Source organism: Dendropsophus ebraccatus, chromosome 4 (genome assembly GCF_027789765.1).
Source record: "Dendropsophus ebraccatus isolate aDenEbr1 chromosome 4, aDenEbr1.pat, whole genome shotgun sequence".
Taxonomy (NCBI): domain Eukaryota; kingdom Metazoa; phylum Chordata; class Amphibia; order Anura; family Hylidae; genus Dendropsophus; species Dendropsophus ebraccatus.
The window spans coordinates 146,570,142-146,583,441 of record NC_091457.1 but is presented as its reverse complement, the minus strand read 5'-3'; the positions used below and the strand labels follow the sequence as shown (position 1 = coordinate 146,583,441).

General features: G+C 45.3%; 1 protein-coding gene across 1 annotated transcript; it reads left to right on the top strand.

Annotated features, from left to right (window-relative positions):
• Positions 1 to 9,152: 9,152 nt before the first annotated feature.
• Positions 9,153 to 13,138, top strand: SMDT1 (single-pass membrane protein with aspartate rich tail 1). Its single transcript, XM_069968945.1, has 3 exons — positions 9,153 to 9,377; positions 11,859 to 11,997; positions 12,974 to 13,138. Exons 1-2 carry the CDS (start codon positions 9,225 to 9,227, stop codon positions 11,994 to 11,996), a joined length of 291 nt encoding a protein of 96 aa, XP_069825046.1. The 5' UTR covers positions 9,153 to 9,224; the 3' UTR covers position 11,997; positions 12,974 to 13,138.
• The last annotated feature ends 162 nt before the right edge of the window (positions 13,139 to 13,300 follow it).

Here is a 13,300-nt window from a genome sequence, read left to right as displayed (position 1 = left end):
TGCTCTTTGTTATGCAACAACTCAGTACAATGTCATTGTGTGGTTACAGAGGTTTTGGTGCTGTGTGACCGGAGAACTGACCATACAATGCGAGCACCCCCAGGATTCTCTGCTACCGAATGTGGATGCACAGCAGCTGTATACATGCGCAGTAAAGGGAGCCACTTAGTGGCCATATGTCTAACGTTGATTTTAAGGGGTACTCCGGCGAAAATCTCTTTCAAATTAACTGGTTTTAGAAAGTTCCGACAATCCGTACCCCCAGCCCCCCCTAAAACCGCTTGTACCTTCGGATAGCTGCTTTTAATCCAAGATCTGTCCTGGGGTCCGTTCGGCAGGTGATGCAGTTATTGTCCTAAAAAACTACTTTTAGGGTAGCTTCACACGTACCGTATCGCTGCGTTTTTGGTGCGATTTTTACATGCGAGTTTTGATTTTCACATGAAAATCATGTGAAAATCAAAACGCAGTGTTAAAAACGCAGAGATACAGTACGTGTGAAGGCACCCTTAAACTGGCATGTCTGTGCATTAGGCTGGCACGACCTATCTGTCCCTCCTCATCATTAGGAATGCTCCAGGCAGATTGCCTACTATTTGTCAGCTGTGTCAGCCCAGCACATGGGCTGGATTGTTAAGGCACCTGTGCAATGTTGAGACAGGAGAAAATGTTCGTGGCATTCCTAATGATAAAGAGGGTGGGGAGGAGGGACGGAGGGGTGGTGCAAAGTTAGGGCACAGATACTACCATTGGGCACGAGGCTGCAAGTTTACAAGTTGTTTTTTAGGACAATAACCGCATCACCTGCTGAACGGACCCCAGGACAGATCTTGGATCAAAAGCAGCTATCCGAAGGTACAAGTGGTTTGGGGGGGTCAGATTGTGGGTACAGAGTTGCTTTAAAAGGGTTATCCAGTGTTACAAAAACATGCCCACATTTCCCCCTCTTGTCTCCAGATTGGGTGGGGTTTCAAACTCAGTTCCATTGAAGTAAATGGAGCTTAATTGCAAACTGCACTTGAACTGGAGACAAGAGTAGGGGAAAAGTGGCCATGTTTTTGTAGCACTGGATAACGCCTTTAAATAGATTTTTAATTTACTTTTATTTGAAAATTTAAAGTCTTCCCCTACTTATCAGCTGCTGTAAGTCCTGCAGGAAATGTTTTCTTTCCAGTCTGACACAGTGCTCTCTGCTGCCACCTCTGTCCAAGACAGGAATTGTGCAGAGCAGGAGAGTATTTCTATGGGGATTTGCTGCTGCTCTGTCTTGGCCAGAGATGTCAGCAGAGAGTGCTGACAGATTGAAAAGAAAACATTTCCTGCTGGACATACTGCAGCTGATAAGTACTGAAAAACTTTAAAGGGTATGTACCACCAGACTCAGGCTGAAGCACTGGAGGCGGGCCAGCCCACCCCCAGTGGGAGGAAACCCCCGCCCCTCTATGACACTGCTCCATTAGAAGCAATGGAGCTGTATCATAGAGGGGCGGGGTTTCCTCCCACTGGGGGTGGGTTGGCCCGCCTCCAGTGCTTCAGCCTGAGTCTGGTGGTACAGTCACTTTAAATTACAAATCTATATAACTTTTTAATAGGAGTTGATTTAAAAGAAAAAGATTTTCACTGGATAACCCCTTAAAGCATAGAATACTTAAAAAATAGAGTATATTGCAAAACTGCTTGTGATCACAACCCCTTTTTGATTTCTTAAAAAAAAAAATTGCAAGTGTCCCTCCAAGGCTCTAATACTAAAGATTGCAAATAACGGCCATTGTTTGTGATCTTTCGTATGTTGTGGGAACATAGCCTAACACTGCAGTGACCTAAAATAAAGCGGTTCAATCAAATGGGGCGCTTCCTTAGTGAGTCTGCCCACAAACAGCAATGGATTGCTATAGCAGCCAGCGGTTTTTGCTCGATTTTCCAAGTGTATTTGCTTCGTAGATCCACAGCATTTCCACACACATGGGGGGAGATTTATGAAAGCAACCAATCACAGAGTTCTTGAGTGCTATTTTGCTACCAATTACCTAAAAAAGCGCAGATACAAATGTAAAGTATAAAATAATAATAATAATATTTATTTGTATAGCGCCAACAGATTCTGCAGCGCTTATTTAAATATATAGTTATATTATATTTATATTAAATTATACAATGAATAAATTAAAATAGTATACAGAATTAAGGTGCGTTTACACAAAATGATAATTGGCCCGATCGTACGATTAACGATGTCGGAGTAACGATTTTTTTTTCATAACGATCAGCGTTTAGACGGTCCATTATATCGTACGGAAAATCGTTTTGCGATCGCTTAAGCCTATCTCACACATTGGTTAAATCGGCGAACGACTGTTCACACGGAACGATCTGCAAATTTTTTGTGAACGACGATTTGAGAACATGTTGAAAGATCAAAATAAACGATTTCTCGTTCGTCGTTTGATCGTTTGCTGCGTTTACACGTACGATTATTGCTCGAATTCGATCGTTATGGCGTAAATTCGCACGATAATCGTTACATGTAAACGCACCTTTAGAGACCTGCTCTCGAGAGCGTACAGACTGGGGGTGACGAGAGGCAACAAGGGCTTTATTTATCAATGTTCCAGTCATTGTACATAGAATCTCAAAGTGCCTGTAGGTGATTGGACGAGATGGTCACACACCATTTTCTGAGCTCAGGTAGTAAGTACAGTACACCAGGATACATCCCCTGGCACTGCTATGGTTTCCACAGTCCTGACAGTCTGTACTCCTTAGAAATCTCCTCCTATACTATATGCATAGGGTCTTGCGGACACTATACAGGTTTTGCCCGTGTTCATGAGATCTGACATCCAGCGATACAATGACACATGCCAACATACAAGCTGACGCATCACGGGAGGACGAGGCCTATGTGTAGGGTAACTAGTGTGATCAATGCACATACATCCTCCACCTCCCAAGCTCCGTCAGTCCCTGTACTGTACCTTAAAGGGGTTATCCATGTGTAAAAATAAACATTACTTCCTTCCAAAAATAGCACCACCCTCTCCTCAGTTTGTTTGTGGTATTACAACTCCATTCACGTCAATGGAACTGAGCTGCAATACCACACACAACCTGAGGACAAGAGTGGCGCTGTTTCTAGTACAACTAATCTATGTTTTTTTTTCTAAATTCTGGATAAGCCCTTTAACCCCTTAACGACATCGGGCGTAAACTTACGCCCTCGCGCCCTGGTACTTGGTGCATCAGGGCGTAAATTTACGCCCGATGTTTCCCCGATCGCTGCGTGTTCACACACAGCGGTCGGGGAAGATGGCCTGCTATAAATCATAGCAGGCCATCATAGCTCCACGGCACGGGGGGTGGTTAACACCCCCCGTGCTTACGATTGCCGCTATAGGCTGATCAATTCAGATCAGCCAATAGCGGCGATCGGAACCTTTCCGGGTCATCGGCGACCCGATGACCCAGAAAAAATGGCGGTCGGTGCTGTCCGAGGACGGCACCGACCGCCATTACTGTAAAAAGTAATGGTGATCGCCGTGCCACCGGCCCGATCGCCGTGAACGGCTGGCCGGCCGTTCACGGCGATCAGGCCGGTGGCACGGCGATCAGAGTCCCACAAAATAGTAAATACCTGCCCTGGACCCCTCAGCTAGGTAGCCGAGGGGTCCAGAGCAGGTATTTGTACATTACTCACCTGTCCCGGGCTCCTGATCGGCGTCTTCCGGGTTCGCGGCGTCCTCGTCTTTGTTCGGGTCTTCGGCTTCTTCCGTGACGTCACGTTCGGCTTCTCTCGGCTATTTTCGGCTCCAGCGTCGGCCTTTTCCGTATTTTGCGCTCTGCTGCCCTCTAGCGGCTGATATGTGTAATACACTTATCAGCAGCTACAGGGATGTTCAGAATGTAGAAAAAAATTTTTTTTTTTTTTTTCAAATTTTTTTTTTTCTATTTTCCGCACCCTATCGCCGCTGAGTGTTGATCAGCATCGCACGAAAGTGCACTGCTAATCAGCAACTCCTCCTTTTTGGCGTAGGGTGTTTTTTTTCTATATTCTACTGCCACGGTCTGCTGATAAGTGCCGCACATAAGTGCGGCATTTATCAGCAACTCCTTTGTTAGCGTAGGTTTTTTTTTTATACTTACTGTAAAAAAACACGTAAAAAACACTACATTACATTGAATAAAGTTTGACACTACACCACTACATACCCCATATACTAGTCCCCATATAAAGATGGCCCCCAGGGTGTTTTCGGCGTCAGAGGGATATGTTATTATTGCCTCCGACACCGAAACAGCCAGTGAGGATGAATTGGGGGATCCTTCGTTCCTCCATTCATCCTCATCATCCAGTGACATGTCTGGGGGGTAGCGTAGCGTACGCTGCCCCCCAGACACGTCTTTTCTGCCAGTACCGTCCCAATAAGAGATGACGGTATGGAGTGAAATTCTACAAACTCTGTGAGAGTACCTCAGGGTACTTTTACAGATTTAGGGTACGTGCACACTGCGGAATGGAGAAGGATAACCCTTTGTGCATTCCGCAGCTGGAACCCGCCGGCGGACTGATGGTGGCGCATGTCTCCACCCGTGTCATAGACTCCATGTTATGCACGGGCGGATTCCATCGTCCGTCCAAAGAATGAACACGTTGGACAGAGAGCGGAATCCGCCCGTGCATAGAATGGAGTCTATGACACGGATGGAGACGTGCACCTGCATCAGTCCGCCGGTGGGTGCCAGCTGCGGAATGCACGAAGGGTTATCTGTCGCGATTCCGCAGTGTGCACGTACCCTTAGAGTGTATGAAGGAAGGGACACCCGAATCCAGCCCCAGATGCCCCCTTCCCCCCCCATCCTCGGAGTTAGTGGGAAGATCGTCCGGGAACTGATCTTCCCACTGCTGGATAAAGGTCACCACCACCTGTACGGGGATAACTTTTATACCAGCGCCCCCCTCTTCTGGTCCCTCGCTGCCCGAGCTACTGTAGCTTGCGGCACGATCCGAACATATCAAAAGCAGTAATAGAGCCCTAATATTTAGTAGCCATGGAGCGGACCCAGCGCTTCTGGATATGAAGGACCCCGTATCGCACCAGGGCAACATTTTCCAGGTGACGTCCCCCGCACTGGAGAAAGGGAGACCCCAGAAGAAGTGCCGAGTGTGGCGTAACAGGGGGATCAGGAAGGACGCCATTTTCCAGTGTGACACCTGTCCTAATCCCCCCGGCCTCTGCATACTGGATCGCTCCAAGGCGCACCACACGTCACTGGGGTTCTACATTATCTAAATTCTGTTCCTTATTCCTATTTCAGGGGTCACGTTGATCCAGAGATTATTCTGATCGCCAATATGGAGTCGGGAAGGAATTTTTCCCCTGTGATGAGGCTACTGTCGTCTGCTTTACGAGGGTTTTTTTTGCCTTCCTCTGGATCAACACAGGTTGAATTTGATGGACATCTGTCATTTCCAACCTTATAAACTAATAATTGGCCTAATACCCCCAAATAAATTAGAATTGTCCCTTTCTCCTTAGCTAAATAGGTATGGCCGCCATTCCCATTAGAGGATGCCATGATGCAATTACAAAGCCTCTGTGCGGCCAGGACAGTAGAAACCCCCCACAAGTGACCCCATTCTGGAAACTACACCCCATAAGGAATCTAACAAGGGGGGCAGCGGGGATATGGCCCCCTGGTGACGGCCACGTTTGGGACGTGAAAATGAAAAAAATTGTATTTTTTATTTTCTCGGCACATGTTCTACGTAAGTGCCCGTCACCAGTGGGGTCCATATGCTCACTGCACCCCTTGTTAGATTCCTTATGGGGTGTAGTTTCCAGAATGGGGTCACTTGTCGGGGGTTTCTACTGTCCTGGCAGCACAGGAGCTTTGTAATTGCGACGTGGCCTCCATCCTCCATTCCAGCCTCTAAATGGCGCTCTGTCCTTTTGGTGACTTGCCCTGTGCCCATATGGCACATTATGCCCACATGTGGGGTATTTTCGTACTCAGGGGACACTACCCTACACGTTTTGTGTTCATTTTCTTTTTTAACCCCTTGTGGAAATGGAAAAAAATCAAGGCTAGACCAACATTTAGTGTAATTTTTGTAAAATTTTTACTCTAAATCATTAATCTTGTCATGATTTTTTCATTTTCACAAGGGGTTAAAAGATAAAAAAAAAACATTTAATGTGTAGCGCAATTTCCCCTGAGTACGGAAATACCCCACATGTGTACATAAAGCGCCATTCGGGTGCAGGGTAAGCCTCCGAAGGGACGGAGCGCCATTTGGTTTTTGAAGGCTGGATTTGGATGGAATGGATTTCGAGGGGCCATGTTGCATTCAAAAGGCCCCTGTGTTGCCAAGACAGTTGAAACCCCCCACAAGTGACCCCATTATGGAAACTGCACCCCTCAAGGAATGTAACAAGGGGTGTAGTGAGCATATGGACCCCACTGGTGACGGACACAAATGTGGAACAATGTGGCGTGAAAATGAAATATTACATTTTTTACACTATAATGTTGGTTTAGCCTTGAATTTATCATTTTCACAAGGGGTTAAAAGAGGAAAAAAAACACTAAATGTGTAGAGCAATTTCTCCTGAGTACGGAAATACCCCACATGTGGACATAAAGCGCCATGCGGGTGCAGGGTAAGCCTCTGAAGGGAAGGAGCGCCATTTCGTTTTTGAAGGCTGGATTTGGATGGAATGGATTTTGAGGGGCCATGTTGCATTCAAAAGGCCTCTGTGTTGCCAAGACAGTTGAAACCCCCCACAAGTGACCCCATTATGGAAACTACACCCCTCAGGGAATGTAACAAGGGGTGTAGTGAGCATATGGACCCCACTGGTGACGGGCACAAATGTGGAACAATGTGGCGTGAAAATGAAATATTACATTTTTTACACTATAATGTTGGTTTAGCCTTGAATTTATCATTTTCACAAGGGGTTAAAAGAGAAAAAAACACACAATATGTGTAGAGCAATTTCCCCCGAGTCCGTAAATACCCCACATGTGGACATAAAGCGCCATGTGGGTGCAGGGCAAGCCTCCGAAGGGAAGGAGCGCCATTTGGATTTTGGAGGTTGGATTTGGCTAGAATGGATGATGAACGCCATGTCGCATTTACAGAGCCCTCGTGCTGCCAAAACACTGGAAACCCCCCACAAGTGACCCCATTCTGGAAACTGCACCCCTCAAGGAATCTAAAAAGGGGTGCAGTGAGGATATGGACCCCTTGATGACGGGCACATTTGTGCCATGAAAGTGAAAAAATGACATTTTTCCCTTTCACGTCACATTGTTCCACATTTGTGCCCATCACCAGTGGGGTTCATATGCTCACTGCCCCCCTTGTTAGATTCCTTGAGGGGTGTAGTTTTCAGAATGGGGTCACTTGTGGGGGTTTCCAGTGTCTTGGCAGCACGAGGGCTCTGTAAATGCGACATGGCCCTTGAAATCCTTTTCAGTGAAATTCAGCTTCCAAAAGCCAATTGGCGCTCCTTCCCTTTGGAGGCTCGTCCTGCGCCCCCTTGGCACTTTATCGCCACATGTGGGGTATTTCCGTACTCGGGAGAAACTGCGCTACACATTTTTTGTCTTTTTTTGCCTCTTATCCCTTTAAGAAAATGAAAAATTGAAGGCTAGAACAACGTTTTAGTGTAAAAAATAATTTTTTCTTTTTTCACGCCATATTGTTCGGAAAATCTGTGAAGCACCTGTGGGGTCCAGATGCTCACCGCACCCCTTGTTACATTCCTTGAGGGGTGTAGTTTTCTAAATGGTGTCCCTTTAGGGGTGTTTTTTAGGTTTTGGCACCCCAGAGCCTCTGCCAACCTGAAGTGGTACAGTCAGAAATGACCAAATATAACGGAGGCGTTGAAATTCACTAGGCACTCCTTTATATCTGAGGCTTGTGGTTGCGTCAAATAGCGCAATAGGGCCACATATGGGGTATTTCTATAAACTGCAGAAACGGGGCAATAATTATTGGGGTGCATTTCTCTGGTAATAGGTTTATAATTATGAAAAATATTGGATTACAATTAAATCTCTGCACAGAAAATTAAAATTTTCAAATTCCTTACACACTTAGCTTTTATTTCTGTGACTCCCCTAAAGGGTTAAAACACTTTCTGGATGTGCTTTTGCAGAGTTTGGGGGGTGCAGTTTCTGAAATGGGGTGCTTTGTGGGGCTTTCTAACATACAGGCCCCTCAAATACACTTTAAACCTGAACAGGTCCCTAAAAATATCTGATTTTGAAATTTTACTGAGAATTTGGAAATTTGCTGCTAATGTTTTAAGCTTCCTATTGTCTAAAAAAAATGAAATATAGTTTAATAAATGCCGCCAACATAAAGTAGACATGTTGCTAATGCTATTTAATATATAATTTATGTGGTATAACCACTTTCTGTATACGCAAAAAAGTTTCAAAGTTGGAAAAATGCATTTTTTCACATTTTTTCACATTATTTGGGTTTTTTTCATAAAGATTCGTTATGAGTATCGACTCCAATTTACCAGAAATGTAAAGTACAATATGTCACGAGAAAACAGTCTCAGAATCAGCCGGATAAGTAAAAGCATCCCGAAGTTATTAATGAATAAAGTGACACTGGTCATATTCATAAAATTTGTCTCTGTCATTAAGGCCATTTCAGGCTCTGTCCTTCAGGGGTTAACCATATAGCATCAGCCTCACATTCACCCCTAAAGCACTACCCCCCCCCCCCCCCCACTAATCTCTAAACCACCAGCCATCCTATAAATCACATTGACCCCCAACAGCGCCCCCATCTGTAAGAGCGTCCCCCGTTCTGGCGGACTCCCGGCGTCCTGCTATCACCCTCCGGCCGTACATCTTAGTGGTCGCTGTGTAATACCACAGATGACCTGCAGCGGCCGCTATAGAGGATACGCCCCAGTTCTCGGCTCCCAATCAGCTGTTTGTGGGGACGCCAGTAGCGGGGCGGTCACTTACACAGGGAATCCCCATATAAACGGTTACCGGTATCTATACCGGACCGTGACCCGACGACCATACGTGATACCACGCCCCCTCAAAATACAAACATTCCTCGGCCGCTTCCTGCTTGTATGCAGGGTTTTGACATCACGTGACCCCCCGCCACGTCACGGATCCTCCCTGCTCCCTCGGCTTCCCCATTGCCGCAGCTGTCACTCCAGGTCCGCCCTCCCTGCTGTACAATGGCCTCCCTAGGCTGCGCGGCCCTTCTCCGGCTTAGAACCGCAGGGCCCAGACGGTTCCTGGAAGCAGCAAAAGCCCCGGTAAAAGCCAACGCGCCGTGCCGCACCGAGGTCACCACAACCTCCGGCGCCATATACCCCAAGCCAGAGAAGGTAAGGCGCGTATGTGTACTAAGGGTGTATGCGATAGCGGATGATAGAGACGGAGCTGGCTGTACAGACTGTCCGCTAATGTTTCATATTCCGCACTATAGGAGTCGCTGCTGTGGTATTTATAGCAGCGTATAGGGAGGTCCGGGGGTGAACGTGCAGGTCACAGCGCCATCTGCTGCTGGAGGACTGCAGGATCTCGCTCAGCAGGTTTATATGGAGATGTATACAGGGAAACCGAGGGTCACCATAAGTCAGGAAAGACTACAACCCCCATCATGCCCTGAGCACAGAATAGGAAACTTTACCTTTAGGGTACAAACACACACACACGCGTATTTACTTCTGCGATACGCAGCAGATTAGATCTAAATAACTGAACAAAGCATCAAATCTGCTGCGTATACGGTGTGTGTGTGTGTTTGTACCCTAACTCTGCTTTTCTCCATTTTCTGCTTGTGTACACAGTCACCAAGGCTCCATATATACGTTATAGAAGGGTCGGCCATGTAGATGTCAGCTGCTCAATCCTTTTGTTTTTGGTGAGATAAGCCGCTGCCAGAGGTCTCTACTCCAGACCCATATATAATGGATGCCGCTGTTATTAGTGTTCAGTATTCATCACCCGTAAGATTTTATGGCTTCCGTATAAGAGATATGTCATGTAAAGCTCATAGTGTATCCTGTTAACGGATGTCTGCGGCAAATGGCATACAAGAACATCAACACTTTTAGGTTACACTGCAACGTTGGATGCACAATGTCGCACAGAATGTCAGCGGATGGAGCTGTGACATAGACCTCAATGCAAGTTACATGCAGCTCGCTTGGTTTTTTTGTTAACAAACAAGTCGGCACCAATTATTTTCTTCTGGTGTCCCTGTGTAACCCCAGCCTAGGCTCACTACTAGTGATGAGCGAACTTACTAAACTCTCAGCATTTGGGTCCCGGTGGCTGGAGCAGTTGGATGCAGCCATAGGGAGCCCTAGAAAACATGGATACAGCCATAGGGTCATAGCCTAGGGCTGTTTTGTCCACTATTGTATTCCGAACGTGGCTGAAACCATTGGCGGCATCACGTGGATATTGGTTTCGGCCACATTTGGAACACACTATGAATACAAATATGGAAACACAGCGGAGCGAGGAGCTGCCAATCAAAGGAACAGGACAATGCTGCAGTCTTCTCCACCACTTAAAGTAAAGCACTTTCAAGGACAGGCAGCAGTAAATAATAAGGAGGCTGCAGAAGAGCTGATGGGTGGGGGTGGTAGTGTGACCCCTGACAATCAATATTGATGACCGACCCGGGGAATAGGCTATTAAATTTAAAAAAAGCCCCTTGTGTGCAGCCTGTGATATATGGCCCAGGTACTGGCCGCATAGCATGGACTGACGACTTATCTGTAATGGGACTCTCAGCAATATAATACACTATGATGAGCTCTATGCCAAATGAGCCTTAAGCCCCTATTACACGGGGTGACGATAGAAGATAGCGACGTCAGCAGATCGCTGTTATCATGATCGCTGATTTTTCAACGTGTTGAAAGACAATGATCAGCCGACTTCGTGCATGTCGGCTAATAGTCTTCTATTACACAAAGCGATTATCAGCCGTAACGGTTGGTATCGTCCGAATACGGGCAATAATCGCTTCCTGTAATAGGGGCCTTGGGCAATGGCAATTTTATTTTTATTTATTTTATTTTTGATTAAAAAGTTCATTTATCCCACCTAAACTACCACCCATCTTTCTATGTAAAAAGTTACGGTTCTCAGGATGCTGCAGTGAAAAAAAAAAGTTCAGTAATGAAGGGGTTAAGAGCGTTCTGAGCTCGGCCACTGATATATGTAGGCGTTCCACATTCCCTGCAGTTTAGCATGTAAAACAAGCGTCAGGGACAGGTTTGTCGTCTTCTGTCATGTACGGGATCACCGGCGTCAGGTAATAAATAGTTGGACAACAAAGAACGGCCTTTTTGTTTCTTTATATTACCTGATGGTCGACTTATCAATATTTCAATGCCAAAATATGGCGCATGTTGTTGCCTTTCAAGATTGGACTGTTTTATTGCTAAACGTGCCCACTATCTAGGGGCGACCCTAAAATATGTGAGCTACGCACAATGGAGTATAGACAGTTTACTTCTTAAAGGGAAACAGTCAGCAGTTAGATGCATCTAACCTGCTAGGTCTCATATTATCTGAGTTTTTTTGAGTCTATAATTTGCCATTGTGTTTTTTTTTTTTTTTTTTAAACTTTGGTTGTCCAGGCATGATGGGAATTGTAGTTTTACAACAGCTGCTGGTGGTGGTGGTGTAAACATTCCCCCATCCCTGATCTAGATGGACAGAAAAATTGACCACTGGAAGCTCCCCTGGTAGTTGTTATAGGATGTGGGTTGATGTCTGTGTATGTGATGTACATGCTCCGTCAATGTAGGAAAACTAAATATTTCTTGTTTTTTCTCTTTCTACAGATAAGCTTTGGTTTAGTGCGAGTCTTCAGCGTAGTCATCCCCTTCTTGTACGTAGGAACGTTGATCAGTAAGAATTTTGCAGCCCTACTTGAAGAACATGACATTTTTGTTCCAGAGGATGATGACGACGATGACTGAGGTACTCATGTATATAGCGTATATGACCAAGACCAGGTTATTTCCTTTATCTTCTGTATCCTCTACTATCTCCTTTATCACCCATTTATAGTATTCAACAAACAAATATTTTTTAGATGCAAATTTTTTTTTTATTTTTTTTATTTTTTAAATCTACCTGTTTTGACTATTCACCCCAAAATTTGCTTTATCTGGGACTAGTGCCCAATTTATCATTTGCGACTTCTTAAAAAGTCGCATTTGGCTGAGCAAGCTGCGAGCCATGTGATGCGCTCCAGCCAATGAAAAGGCTCCTGGTGCGCAAGTGCACCAGTAGCCTTTTCTCTCCCATTCACTTTACTGGAACCTGAAAGTGAGGGAAATCCGAAGAGATGGTGGGTATAAAATGTGTTTTTTTTTTTTTTTGTTTGTTTTTTTTTTCTTTTCGAACGCAGGAGTTGTCCTTTAATGAGACTTTTTAGATTTGTGTTAAAATGGCAATTATACTGCGCTTTGTGTAAGTGTAGTAAAATAGCAGCATTATTTATGAAAACTACAGGAAAAAAAAGCAATGTGTGACCACTGCCACAGCATACTCGCACAGCAGGGAATTTATCAAGACTGGTATATCTGTACCCTGGTCTTGCATAAATACCTGCCACCATACCCCACATCCACCAGTGAAAGGGACAGAAATCTGTGCTTTATCCCTGGCATACTTCTGATGAATTCCTCCCCCCGAGATTGATGGGGAAGGGACTTGTAAGTAACGATGTCATCCTCTAGTTCATGGGAAGCCAGATGACACAGGACAGACTGCTTCCACTGACACACTAAACACTGTGATTTTCCAGGGGTCAGGCTGGTGATCACAGAAAACATATGGAATAAACCAGATGCCATTTTTTTTTTTTTTAATGACCTACTCCTAGCATTTAGAGATTACAATGACAGGCTGCCACCTAGAAGTGACCATTTTTTTTTCTTTTTCTTTGCAGACTCTCCATGAAGCAGACACGCCATGAATGATGATGCCATGAGATTTCTTGCTCTGAAGCTGTACTGTTTGTTTCCTGTATGCGGTGGAAATTCTATCATGCACTCCTGGGATGAGATATTGTGAAATCACCATGTATAGTACCTAATAAATTACATTTAAATCACCTTATTCTTTTATGTAGCTGCATTAAGGAGTTGTGTATAGTAACATGCATATTATATCAGAGCTATTCCTCGATGCTGGTTACATAATAAGGTTGTTTGTAGCTTCCTAACCACCCTGGCTCCCGTCAGTGCGCCCTACCTTAAGGGCGGCAGAATCCCAC